This window comes from Ursus arctos, unplaced genomic scaffold (genome assembly GCF_023065955.2).
Source record: "Ursus arctos isolate Adak ecotype North America unplaced genomic scaffold, UrsArc2.0 scaffold_8, whole genome shotgun sequence".
Lineage (NCBI taxonomy): Eukaryota > Metazoa > Chordata > Mammalia > Carnivora > Ursidae > Ursus > Ursus arctos.
The window spans coordinates 34,842,133-34,856,411 of record NW_026623100.1 but is presented as its reverse complement, the minus strand read 5'-3'; the positions used below and the strand labels follow the sequence as shown (position 1 = coordinate 34,856,411).

At 43.9% G+C, this 14,279-nt stretch overlaps 1 protein-coding gene across 10 annotated transcripts in view; it reads left to right on the top strand.

Moving 5' to 3' along the window:
- Nucleotides 1-40: 40 nt before the first annotated feature.
- AAK1 (AP2 associated kinase 1) overlaps nucleotides 41-14,279 on the top strand; it is a 163,290-nt gene continuing 149,051 nt past the window's right edge. For 8 of the 10 annotated variants that reach the window (XM_057309408.1, XM_057309409.1, XM_048222908.2 and 5 more), the window contains exons 1-2: nucleotides 75-223; nucleotides 512-902. In XM_057309408.1, coding sequence (XP_057165391.1) covers nucleotides 740-902 — 163 coding nt within the window. In that variant the 5' untranslated portion in view covers nucleotides 75-223; nucleotides 512-739. Of the gene's footprint in view, nucleotides 224-511; nucleotides 903-14,279 lie in introns of all 10 variants that reach the window. The other 2 variants (XM_044377535.3, XM_026483910.4) reach the window with 1 other exon arrangement.

Below are 14,279 nucleotides of genomic sequence, written 5' to 3'. Positions count from 1 at the left end.
TTCCTGGTTGGGTGGATGGAGCCGGGCGGGAGCGCGCGCGGGGGAGGGGCGGCGGGTCAGTCTCCGCTGGGCGCTCCGGGGATCAGCTGGCGGGCGGGCGGGCGCCGAACGGGGCCCCGGCTCTCGCTGCAGCGCCGCCTCCTCTCCGCGTCGCAGGCCGGCCCGGCGGCCGTGACAATGTTGCAGGGCTGGTAGCTGGGCGCCAGCCGCCGAGCCGTCTCAAGTGGGTGCCGCCGGGATGCTGCCTCTCGGGGCGGCGGGGAGACCCAGGAGGAGGGGGAGGCAGTGCCCGGCTGGGTCGGCGCTACCCGAGGCGGCCGAATCCTTCCTTTTTCCGAGCCGCAGGCACGGGGGTCCCGGGCTCTGCCGGGTTTTCCGCTCCAGGGTTTTTCTCGCTAGGAAAATGCATGAAGCGTTTCCCTGGGATGATGGCTTTTGCTCTCTCTAGGACTCAGCGGTTGAATTCGTAAGTGTGTTACTGATTCATCCTCTCTCTCTTCTGTCATCACAGGTTTAAACTTACACGAATCGCTCTCTTGAGGAGGAGGGGACCGCGGCGCGATTGACACGCATATTCCTATAGGCATCCTCCCTCAGCCCCCACCCCCACGGCCGGATTCGGGTGGCTCCTCTCCGAGCTGAAATCCGAGAAGAAATCCTTGGATCTCTTGTTTTCTTAAAAAAAAAAAAAAAATCCAGAAACCGTCGGTATTTTGCTTTACTGCTTCCTATTCGCAAGATGAAGAAGTTTTTCGACTCCCGGCGAGAGCAGGGCGGCTCTGGCCTGGGCTCCGGCTCCAGCGGAGGTGGGGGCAGCACCTCGGGCCTGGGCAGTGGCTACATCGGAAGGGTCTTTGGCATTGGGCGACAGCAGGTCACTGTGGACGAGGTGTTGGCGGAAGGTATGGTGGGACTCTTTCAGTGCGCCGTGAATTAAAATCTTATGCTGATGCAGCAAGACTGGTTTCTAGTTGTTCAGTGTATGAATGGGTTTTGACCAATTGACCCTCCCTTCCCCCTTCCCTTGCTCAGTGAATCATTGTCCTTGAGAAATTTAAAACTGAGATTTGAAAGTGACAGGGCTTGTGGGGTGGAAGGACGTTGCTGGAAATTGTTTACCGAGTGGCCTTTTATTTTATTATTTTTTAAAAAATTGGCAAGCCAATTCTTGTCTGCCTCACTGAATTATAAGGATCAGATGAGAAAACGTATGTGTGAAAGTGTAAAGCTTCACGTCAGATGTAGGGTGCTAGGCTTGTCATCCTCCTTAAACTTGAAATTGTGATGTGAGGGCTGAAGGGTGGAGATGGAGTAGCTTTAAGAAGAGAGAGGGTTTTCTCCTTCTGCCCAACTTTCCCACTCCCTGGAGCAGGCATTTGAAGAAGAGAGGATTTTCAGAGAATGGGAATATGTCTTTCTAAGAGCCAAGGCTCTTGGTGGATTTGACTAGTTTTGTTTCCTGACCCAACTGTAATCAGGTCCCCAGGATGTAGCCAAGATAACAGAAATTACATGTGATAAATGTGGTTATTTTGAAACCAGTCTGCTAGGCCCCTCTTCCTCCTGTTTTAGTTTTTATTTTTATTTTTTAGCCAAAAGAATTACTTGAGAATGGCATCTGATTTTTGTTTTTCTTCTATTGGAGATGTTATTTAGATCTGCTGTGTAAATTCTCTCCATGTGTGTTCATCTGTATATCTATAGATATGTAAATATATATTTTTATCCCTGAGGCTTTCTGGAAATCTTTGCATGTATCTTTTGGTAACCTTAACCTCGACCTTCATAATTATGCTAGACTCATACTTTTCACAGCCCATTGCCTGCCTTGTGTGCTTTTATTTTTAATAAAAGCAGCAATTTCCTTGGCATGAAGCTCTTCAAACTAATTGGATGGGGCCAACATGCTGTAGGTTGTGTTATCGGCTGAGAGGGGATGGGGGAAGGGGGAGGCTTCTGTTACTGCAACATGGTGGTTTTAGGGGGACAGTTTATTAGCTGGAGAAGGAGCCCTTTTGCAAGCTAAGGTTGAAGCAAAGGTCCTAACCTGGGCCTGGGAGATGCCCGTCATGGTGAGTGTTGCAGGCGGGTGGGTTGAGAGGAAGAAGCTGTGTTTGGCTCTCAGCTTGTGCAAGTACTGGGTTCAACTTGGGCCCATTTTTCTGGGGTTAGGGTGGAAGCCTTTACTTTAAAAACACTAAAAAAAAAAAAAAGATCTGATAATGAATGTCCTTGTGCAATTCTTGCTCTTTTCCATTCTTAGCCCTGTTCTAGCTGGATTTAATCCGGGGCCTGAGTCACTGTCCCTCTGGATCTTTCCTTGTGGGCTTTGGTGCAGGATGGGAGATGCTTCTGTGCCCGCTGCCAGATCCGCACCCTTGAGTCTGATCTGTGTCTTTCATCCCTGTGCTAAAGCCCTTAACTGCAGTGGGATGGGAAAGGAGTATGTGAGAGAGAAATCAGGAGGGATGAGGGGACGCAGAGCTCTTTCCTTCTTTGAATGGCTTCTGCTGACCTTATAGCCCAGGAGCATTTTGTTCAGCTGGGATATTGTCTCATTGTGTAGTTGGTGCTACCCTAAGCAGTGCCTGTTCTCAGAGTCTGAATGATGGGGAAGAGAAAAGGTAAAATTGGTCTTTGTTATCTAGGCTGTCCTCCTCTTCCCTGGAATTCATCCCTGAAAACTGCACATCATGCATTATGGTATTTTTATGTGGAACTTAGGGCTTGCAGCTCTGCATTCATTTATTCATTCAACAAGCAGTTATGGAGTATTTATGATGTGCCAAGCACTGTGCTCGGCCCTGGGGATATGACATAAAACTAGCTGCTATCGTTTGTAAACTACGTTGAGAGATGGAAAACAGTCAGTTAGAATAGAGTGATATGTGCTATCATGGAGATAAGCTTAGGGTGCAGTGGCCCCCAGTTTTAGAGAGCCAAGAATTGCTTTCCGCAGGAAGTGACTGACCAAAGAATGAGTAGGAGTTATCCAGGTGTGGAGACAGCCTGGACCAAGACTCAGAGCAGCAGGAGAGAGTCTCGTGTAAAACTGGGTCTGCTGATATTGCCCTCTTTATAGTCTTTGACTGTAAGTGAGTTTGAATTTGTGGCTCATAGAAGTATATAGCTATGTAGGAGTCTGTATACAAAGTATTTATGTAGCACCTACTAAACCACTAAGTTCTGAGAGGGATAACAGGGAGGTCTAAAGGGTGATGTCTGCCTTTAAGGAGCTGCCAGTGCAGTTGGTAAGATGAGGCAAATATTCACAAATATAGTACAGCATGGTTACCAGCACTGTCTGCAGAGTCAGGCAGATCTAGGTTCGAATTCTGCGTCTGTTCTTTACTAGTTGTGAAACCTTGGATAAGACATTTCAAATCTCTTTTGAATCTGTTTCCCTGTGGCAGTGGTTCTTAAAAGTGTGGAGTCCTGGATCAGCAGCCTCAGCATCACACGGAAGCTTGTAGGAAATGCAAATTAGGCCTCACCCCATAAACCATGAGGGAGGGGCTTTAACAGATTCCTGGAGAGATTCTGATGCAAGCTAAAGTTGGAGAATCCCTATCCCATGGAGTGGTGGTGAAGATCAAGTGAGGCAATGTATGTGAATTATTTAACATTTTCAGGTGTTCAATGAGTGGTAGTCATTATTTGCCAGCAACGTTATATCCTATATGTACTTAAGGGGGAGTGGAGGGGAATGGGAAGGTTAGTTTGGCCACAGCAATCTGCAGCAATCCTTTTCCCCATTGTGGGTGGACAGAGTCAGATATTTCTCTGCAGAAGCCTCACTGGCTCCTTGAAGGGTCAACAGATGTTTTGGGTAACCATGTTCCTTCCTGCACCCTCTTCTCTTTGAGTCCCCAGGTGTGGATGTAACCACCAGTTCCAGCGACAGTTGTCCAAGGATGATAAGGATTGTGCATCGAGTTTCCAGGGCAGTAACCAGGCAGTTTGGGGAGAGCGGGCTTTAAACACAGACTCTTGAGGACACATCCCACCTGTCATCCCTGTTTCTCTAATGTGGGTATCAGTCTATGCTTTATAGTGAGGAATGCAAGAACACCGAGGAAGAGGTGCTGAAATAAGACAGGAGAATGCGTGGGCTGCCGTGTCTCCATCAGCATCAGCCCTGCTCGCCTGCTTTCACTAACTAGTGCGTTGGGGCTTGTTTGGGGGAAGTGAAGGCTCTAGACCACGAGTTCAGAGGGATATGGCTGTCTCCAGGCTGGGTGCAGAGGAGGTTATTTTCTCTGGCTTCCTTAGTGAGGATGCCATGATGACTTCCTAATCATGTCTGAGGTCGTGGGCATGTGATGTCAAGGGAAGATTTGGTTTAAGCTTCTGGAATGAGCTCAATGGGAAAATTGGAGCAATGCTCAGAGAAGGACTAGAGAGCTGTGCTTTTGTTGTACGTCCTTAGCTATATGAGGACTTACATCCAAGCTTTATTTTTTTTTATTTTTTTTGCTTTTATTTTATTTTATTTTTTTAATGATTTTATTTATTTATTTGACAGAGATAGAGACAGCCAGCGAAAGAGGGAACACAAGCAGGGGGAGTGGGAGAGGAAGAAGCAGGCTCCTAGCAGAGGAGCCTGATGTGGGGCTCGATCCCATAACGCCAGGATCACGCCCTGAGCCGAAGGCAGACGCTTAACCGCTGTGCCACCCAGGCGCCCCTACATCCAAGCTTTAAACAGTAAATGTTTGTTGAATACCTGCTGTGTCCAAGACCACTTTCCAGAACTGTGTCAGTTCTATATGAGGTAGACCGCGTACGCCATCAGAGCAGTTTCCTTACTTCCACTGAAGGAATCCAGGTCTAGATTTAATGAGAACTAGTGAGTGAGTTTCCATACTAGTAAACTGACAATTTTTCCTTCCAACATCACAAGGTAGTTTTAAACACCTAAAACAAACATATGTGTACATGTATGTTATGTCTGTGTACACATACATGTAGCCTATAATTACATCGTGTTTGTATTGATATACAGCACACATGTATTCATTTAGTGAATGTTTGTTAGGCCTTCTTTGTGGTAGGCACTGCATTAGATTCCAGAATTACTAAGATGAATAGGATGTGGGCCTGGCTCTTAAGGAGCTCATAGACCAACAAATAACCCTAAGATCAGTGTCCAGCACTTGGCATGGCCCTTGGTATACAGTAGATGATAACGAGATGTTATGAGGTGATAAAGAGAAAGGGCCTAAGGGCCGGGGTTTATAGATGAAGTGTGGTTTGAGCAGGAATGGAAATTGCCCAGCAGATGGTCCAGATGAGGGTTACCCAAGGCCTTCCCAGCAGAGAGAGTAGCATATGCAAATGTGGAGTGGTGAAACAGTATGATGAGTTTAGGGATACTGACTAGTCTAGTGCTATCATCTGGGTTAGTACAAGTTTCCCTTTCAGAAGCAAGGAAGGAAGGACATGGAATGGTAGAAGAAGGTACATTTGTTCCCTGGCTGTTCACTTGGTGCTTGCTTTCTTCAGTGGCCCTGGGTCTTTCGAGTAACTGTTGAATAGCTCTCCAGTGTGCATTGCTACCCTCTGTGCCTCAGCCCTATGCTAATTGTGGGGCAAGGGAGGGAATAGTGTTTGGGGGCAGGGGAGCGGTCCTGAAGGTTCAGTGAGAGGCAAGCAGCTTGAAGGAGAAGCAGGTGGGGGAGTGGGATGACCAGTGTTACAGAAAGGAGTGGACGTGGGAGAGAGTGAGGATATGTGACCAGAGCAGAAGGTATGTTGGAGAGAAAAGAAGAGGCAGTAAGGTTATGGAGAGCTTTAGTGCCAGGCAGAGAGGTTGGCTCTAAGCACCTGAGGTCTTCTCTGACGCAAACACCAGTTTGATCCCTCCCACTTCAGATGTCTTTGCCTGCTGGGAAGTCTGGTTTTTTAGTGGCAACTGCAGATTTTCAGGGGGTGGTTTGTGAATGGTGTCTTCTTCCTGGCTTCGGGCATGATGACGGTTATAGCTTTGCTAAATATAGCCAAATCTAGAATTCAGAAATGAAATCCAGAATAAGCAATTGCATGGTCAAAGCCTTTCCTTTGGTCTTTCCAACAAAGTCACACTCATTTAATGAGAGATGATAAAGTTTCACATGGGTTTTGAGTGGGAGGTTATGAGGGGAGGCGTCCATTTGTACCTCAGTAGCTAAGACTGCATGGAGAGTACACAGGAAAAGCTTGATAAACGTTCATCTGGGACATGTGAAATATGACTGCATCAGAGCAGTCATTGCAGTATTTGAAAGGTGACCCCTCAGAGAGGGGACTAACACCACCGCGTACCTTCATTTTGTGCTCTTCACAGGATAAATGCTTTCTGAGCCTGCTTAAGAAATAACTGTGACATCTGCATCTGAAAGAGCCCAACAGTGATAATAATGGAAATGGTATTGTCTATCGAAGTAGCATCTGGCACTGTGAAGTAGCAAAGAGTAGCCTTCAGGCTGCTTTTCTGGAGCCATTTTTTTGGTGTGGTGGAAGGAGCACTGCCGTCTAACTGGGGGGCTCAAGGTTTGTTGGTTCATTCGTTGCTGTATCCAGTAACCATTACCGAGCGCTTACTATGTGCTGGGCGTGAGCCAGTGATCAATAAGACTCTGCTTTGAGGAACTCCAGTGTTAGAACTTCAGATGCATGAGCCGGTAGCTCCCAGGGCTGGAGTGGACGGTTATAAAAGGGGGAGGGGAACAGACATGAGGCAGAATTAATTTTGTCGGGTCAGGAGCTGTCAGGGAAAGCTAAAGAAAGGCGATATTTGAGGTAGGTCTTCAAAAATAAGAACTTACCATAGATGGACAAGAGAGAACTTTCAAGGCGGAGAGAAGAACATGGGCAAAGACAAAAAGCAGGGAAGTGCACTGCTTGCTGGGAGCTTTATGTTTTGAGATAGCATAATCTGTTAGTGGTCCAGGGCTATGCTGTCCAATAAAGTAGCCATAGCCACAGATGGCTGTTTAAATTTAAATTATCAAAATTAAAATTCAACTTTAATTCTTCAGGCACACTAGCCACTTTAAAGTTGCTTAATAGCCACATGTGGCTAGGACCTACAATTTTGGACAGCACAGATAGAAAATATTTCATCATCACAGAAAGTTCTATTAGTGTTGGTTTAGAGCAGTGGTCCCTAAACTTTTTGCATAGAATGGCACTATCAGTTAAACATTTAATCCCTTTGTTATATATATGCTTGTTTGTTTATACATTATATGCATGTCCTGCTGTCATTAGCTGATATCTGAAGGCACAGAATACTTAAAATGAAGTTCATCATTTATGATAGTAGAGGCAAATCTGTATTTTAAGTTATCTGGATAGGTTTTGGTGAATTTCTTGTCATATCTTACTAGATTTTAATTGTTTCTACATTGTAATGTGACTGATGAAAAGTACACCAGGAGGGACGCCTGGGTGGCTCAGTTGGTTAAGCATCTGCCTTTGGCTCAGGTCATGATCCCAGGGTCCTGGGATCGAGCCCCACATCGGGCTCCTTGCTCAGCGGGGAGCCTGCTTCTCCCTCTCCCTCTGCCTGCTGCTCCCCCTGCTTGTGCTCCCTCTGTCTATGTTTCTGTCAAATAAATAAATAAAATCTTAAAAAAAGAAAGAAAGAAAAGTACACCAGGAATAGAAATGAGGCACTGACATATTTTTGTTGTTCGGGTATGCTTATGTTATCTTTAAGGTATCTTTGCAGGAATCTTCTTAAGCCCCTTGTTTGTTTTATGACGATTAATTCACATAAAACAAATGTGATCAGTAAATCCACCTAACCAAGCCCGTGAACTGTAGTACATCTCAGTCCGTGTCCGCTCGTGCTGTGGAGCTTCCGTTCTTTCCTCATTATTCCATCAGATTCATATGAGACCCAGGACTGACATAGAGACTGGAAGGGAGCACTAGTGTTGGGCCATCTAGTAAGTATTAATAAAGATAAAATCTTATTTTTTAAGATGGAAATTAATATAGGTAGAGTCTCATCTGTGTCTTTTTCTACCCCAGTGGATTGTTTTGTGTACCTGTGTTTGGAGACCACTGGTCTAGAGCAGTGGCTCTCAACCAAGAGCAGTTATCCCCAGGTGACATTTAGTAATGTCTGGAGACATTTGTGGTTGTTACAAGGTGGGAGGTAATACTGGCATCTAGGGGGTATAGGCCACAGATGCTGCTAATAAGCATCCTACAGCGAACCCAGTAGCCCTCCCTTCCCGCCACAACAAAAAATTATCCAGCCCAAAATGTCAGTAGTGCCAGGGTGGCGCAACATGACGTGTTGACCATTGTGGGGAAAGAGAGAGGAGTCAGGGATGGCTCGGAAGGGTCTAATCTGACTTCAGGCGAATCACTTCATTTTTAAATTCATTTTCTCAGAATCAATGAGCTGTAGTCTTTCTGTTTAACCTGTTATGGTTAAAAATCTTTGTCATTTTCTGTATAAAATGGCTACTTCCAGAAATAAACCAGTGAACTGCAGGAGACAGAATGGTAAGTCTTTGCAGGCTCTGGCCAAGGGAGTTGTAACTCTACTCTACCACTGGCTGAATAGGGATTATGAACTTTAGACAATTCTCTTTATATTCTCGTGGCTTATATCTGAGCAACCCCAAAGTATTGTGGAAGCATTTTCTGACTTGAATTGCTTATAGGGAGGTTCAATTGGGAAGGGTTATTAAAAATCAGAATGTTGTGAGAGAAGATGTTGATAATCCTTTGTACAAAGAAGAATTTTCAGGAAGGGTCTAGCACTTGCAATTAGGGATACTGGGTTCAAGTTCTTTGACAACCGTTTGCCGGTGTAGCTTTGGGGAAATCATTTAACCAGTGTCAGCCACTGGTTCCTAATTTGTAATAAATGTCTTTCCTGCCTCTGTAGGGATGTTGTGACCATGAAACAGGAGGGTATAGGTATAATGCAGAGTGCAGAAGAGAGAGCTTGCCCTGCCAGCCAGGAGTAGCAAGGGTTACTGAGCATCTGTGGTATTTTCAGCTCTAAGATGCTGTGGCATACAGAGAAATAATGGAAGATTTGGCTCCTGCCGTCCTTGTTGACATAATGTGGGTAATACACACGAAACAAAAGCACCCTACAACAGGGTGTGTGGTGTAGTCTCTGAATTCTGGAGGTGTTGAGGGGAAGGAGATCAGTGAGGACTGCAATGGTTAGGAAACATTTTGTGAAGGTGGATTGTTCTTAATGGAGTCTTCTCTGGAACCCCTTCTTCGAGTAACCTTGTTTTAGGGAACACGTCTAGTTCTGCACGTTTGCATATGTTATATTCTTAGCAAAGTTGAAGTGAGTATTGCAACATTTTTGGTTTCTTTTGAGGAATAAAATTGCCTACATAAATAAATCATATGTTCTGTGCTTATACCCTAAGTAAAAAAGCCTTTTCATTCCATGTGATTTCAAATCGCTTAGCAATCCTGGCTGCGGTATTTTGTGCCTCCTTCTCCCCCCTCCAGTATCTTTAGTATTACTAGTCTGCTGTCTTTATTTTTAGCGTATTATGTACACTTTAAACAATCTCAGTTCTTCTTTTGAGTTATGGACAATTGTTAGGAAAGAGGAGTCCTTATGAGTGAGACTTCCACCTTTGCAGATGGCGAATTCCTCAAGTTGGAACAAAGTTTAAAGAGAAAATCTGGAGTTTCATTCGGGACCTGCTGTGAGTGAATCAGCCTGAACTGGTCAGTTTTCTCCTTGGGCTCTGAGTTAACCTTGGCAGACAGTGGATGGCAATGCCAACTGAAGCTTTGTTATTCATGATTTCTGAAGAGCCGAGAGATAATTGGATGAAAGAGTTTATGGCATCCCTATATTATTATCATAGAAGGCCAAGCATAGCATTGATGTTAGATTATCATTTGTAATTATAATGATCTTAAATAATGATGCCTTTCATCTAGGACTTGAATCCTGGGGAAAGCAATATAATGCCATGTAATTTTGTTTGCTGCCTGTTTTTGAGGATTCTTACGGCTATTGTACTGGGACCTTTAGGGTGAGAGAGAGATTATTGTCCCTCTGGTACAGAGCATGAATTTGAGAACAAAATGGAGACTTTATTACCCTTTGGGAACAAGAAAAAAGAAGAGGACTCTGGCCTCATCAGTTGGGCCCCTATTGGAGGATTGGGGCTTAAGCAACATTTACAGAGGTGGCAAGTCTCCTGCAGTTCCCCCAACTCATCATTTTCTCTGGTCAGTGAAACTTGTTGGTTCAGGAAGTGCTGATTATCCGACCGGTTTGTTAGATTTGTTTAATTTCCCCTTGCCTAACCCTGTTCCTCAGATCTTTGTCCTCTAATGTTTTTAGAAGCCTGGGCATCTTGGTAGTGGGGATTAGGATCAGATGGAGAAATAATTCCATCTGACCTTTTGGCTATGGAATAATCTTGGTTTGACCAGAAGGGGTAACTCAGTACCTGCTATCCGGTACTGTCTTTCCTCCCTTGTACCCCGGAATAATGGAAGCACTGTGGTGTTCTCCTTAGGAGAAGACTTCAGAGGTTAGCCCCATGTGCGGTGGTTTAAAAGCCCGGTAATTGGAGCTAGGCAGCCCTTGGCCTGAATCCTGGACCTGTGATGTTGGGCAGTGAAGATCCTGGCTTCATTTATAAAATATGGATAATACTATGGGTGGTTTTAAGGATTAGATGAAATTATGCAAAGTGCTTACCATAGTGCCTAGCGTATAGTTAGCAGTCTATAAATGGTAACTTAGTATTGGCGTGCATGAATTTTGTCTTTATTAGGCAGTATTTGTTTTGCTGTGTGTGTAACCTGGTGAAGTTAGTGTCTTGGAGATACACACACACACACACACACACACACACACACACATACATATATATCTGTCAATCTCAAAAGCAGAAATATGAGTTACAAGTATCTTAACTCTATAAAGGAACTCAAACTATTTAAATGAATGTTATACTCTGGAGATAGATAGATAGATAGATAGATAGATAGATATAGATGAGGAATAAGGAGAAGAGAAAGAATCTCGGATAAATATTGTGGTTTGATTTTTTTTTTTCCTGCTTGAAAGCCACCCGCGTGTTGGAAAAATTTCCTCAACCTGTCATGTTATTATTAGTATGAAGGTCCTCTCTGCCCCTGAGGAACGTCTGATCCCAGCTGCCTCTCCAGCTTCAAATTCTTAACACTCTAACACAGGTTATCTGCTTCGTTCAGGCCTGTGCCCTCCTCCTCTCCCTTGTACTACGGATTTAGTTCTTTCCAGCGCTTCACTCATAGTGCTCCCTCTACCTGGGATCCCCTCCCTGCCTTGCCCACCTATCTTAATCCCACCTAACCTCCTTGTAGTCGATCCGTCTCTCCTTCTGTCCTGTGGTTGCTTGTCATTCTTGCTGCCTTTGTTGACTGTTGGGGCTCATAAGCTCAAAGTTTTGCTTTGCTATTTATCTGCTCATTTGTTTCCACTTTCTAGTGTTAGATAATTCTTAGAAGGCAGAATGTAAACCTTAGGCTTCTTTTGTATCCAGAACTCTTACATTTGAACAATGCAACAGTGGGTACTGGAGAATAAATTAACTGAAGAAATAATGCAGTAAATCAATACTAATTCAGATTTACTGGGTAGGCAAATGTGGGATATACAGACCTCCCTATTCCTTTTTTTTTTTTTTTTTTAAGATTATTTATTTATTTATTTGACAGAGATAGAGACAGCCAGGGAGAGAGGGAACACAAGCAGGGGGAGTGGGAGAGGGAGAAGCAGGCTCATAGCAGAGGAGCCTGATGTGGGGCTCGATCCCAGAATGCCGGGATCACGCCCTGAGCCGAAGGCAGACGCTTAACTGCTGTGCCACCCAGGCGCCCCCAGACCTCCCTATTCCTATTCCAGTAATATAGTAGGTTTGGGACATTATTACAATGATAAGAGCTATCAAATCTTGTAGGTTTTTGGTAAAGTTGAAAAATAACAATTCAAACCAAAGTAGAACACCTTCCAGAAAATCACATAACTCTCTTTATTGGTTGTATTCAATTATGGATACCTAAATCTATCAATCTCAAAAGTAGAGATACAAAGAATAGATAAATACAAAAGTATTTATACAAAGTATAAATATCTTAAATATATAAAGGAACTCTAAAACTATTTCAGTCTATATTGTGAAGATGGAGAAGATTAGGTCAAGTATCAAAAACTCAGAAGTAACTAAAATTTGTCTTTAAGTGCGGTATGCATTAATTTTCTAGCTCATGGTGGTTGTTGGCCTGCGGTAAATTAGGACAGTGATTCTCAACATATTTAAGGTAGTGAGCATGGGAGCAAAGGACAGATAGGAAAGGAGTATGTAATTTGAAAAAACACAGACTAACCCCAGGTCCATCTAGGAAAGGTGGGACCTCAAAGAGAATGGGGACTGGTGGTGTACGCTCTGAAGAGGTATGGTGTAGTTCTGAGAGGTCGAGGGAAGGGAGGCCAGGAGACTTTTATGTTTATCAAAGAAAATATGGTTTTGTTTTGTTTTTGGAATATTTTATTTATTTATTTATTTATTTGTTTATTTATTTATTTAGAGAGGGAAACGGCAGAAGCGGGAAGGGCAGAGGGAGAGGGAGAGAGAGAATCTCAAGCAGACTCCACGCTGAGTGCAGAGCCCGATGCCGGGCTCAATCCCAGGACCCCGAGATCACGATCTGAACTGAAACCAAGAGTTGGGTGTTTAACCGACTGTGTCACCCAGGTGCCCGAGAATATGGTTTTTAAAAGGTTCATAAATACGGCACTAGCAGCTCCGCTGTAAATTGATTCTAGAGAGGTGGTACCTAAAATTGATCGCTGTATGTAGCTCTTAGAACACAGACAGACACGTATTTCTCCCTGTTCTTGGTACTTTCAGAGAGAAGCAGTGAAAAGGGGGATCATCAGTAAATCTTGCCCAGTGCTTTGCCCTGTGAGTTCTGTGACCTTGTTGAAAGATCAGATGTCGGTGGCTCTCTGACCAATGATGAGAATTCACTTGAACAGAGTTAATTTGGGATAATGCAGACTTTCTCAGAAAATGAAGTCTGTCTTTCTCTTTTAAAAACATGGTTTTAGACTATTATTATGTTATGTTATGTTAACAATACAAAATGGGTCATTTAAGTGGCTCACCCAGCAATTTTGGAGTGATTTTAAGGTGATATGATAGAATAATGTCCAAGTCTATATATTCAAGTTCTGATTCGAGGTTCACCTCATATGAGTGAACAACTATACAAGGTAAAGGAAGTAGATTGTGTAGTCTCTTTCTCAGTAATCTGGGACACATGACTTCCCTTCCGTGAGCGTGTTTTTCCTTATATAAATACGGAGATCACTGGGTGGTCTTAAAGATATCTTCTAACTGGAAGAAATGATTTTTAAGTTCTGTAGTTTCTGTTGAGACTGAGAGGGACAGTGGTGTGGGTTGATTAGGTTGAAGTGTTATACTTGTGTAGCTGGGACTAAGACAACATTCCTGAGATGGGTTGTTAACCTTGGCTTCCACATGAGCCATACTGGGAGGTGTCATTATTAGTGGAGGCAAAAGATTCCATTCCTTTTCTGTTTACCTTCTTCTGTAGCTCTTCCTTAAACTTGAAAAATCAGTGTTCATAATTAGATGTTGGAGGTGAGAGGAAGCTAGGTTGAAGCTTGGGCTTCCGGCTTAAGTGACTGGGTTGATAATGGTGTCAACAAAATGAAGAAAGTACAGTGTATGAGGGAAAGAGAATGACTTTAGTTTGAGACTGTTTAGCATGAAGCACCAGTGAAAATCCGAGTGTGGGTATGGTTCAGGATGCTGGCGGATAGGGCTGGCCTGGATTTTAAAGAAAGGTTTGGTGAGTGTTGTCCTGTAACCACATGATATTAATGAAAAGTGAAATGGAATGAGATCTCACAAGGAGACTATGTGGAAGAAGAGAGAAGTGGCTTACGGGTAGGTAGAGGAAGAGGAGCACACCTGGAGTAGAATCCAAACTCCTCGCTCTGACCTGCAAATCCCTGCAGGAGCTTCTGTCTCTTCACCAAAATCCTGTGTGATCTTTAGCCACAGCCATTCCCCTTTATCTCTTTCTCGAGCATTTTACATTGTTTTCTCATTGGTATCTTAGGCTTAGCTGGTTCTTTTGCCTGGAATGTTCTTTTTTTTTTTTTTTTAAGCTAGGAAGGAAGAAATGAAGGGTGGAGGAAAGAAGAAAAGAACAAAGGAAATACAAAAAGAAGGAGTGAAATAAGGAAAGTGAAAGAGGGAAGGAGG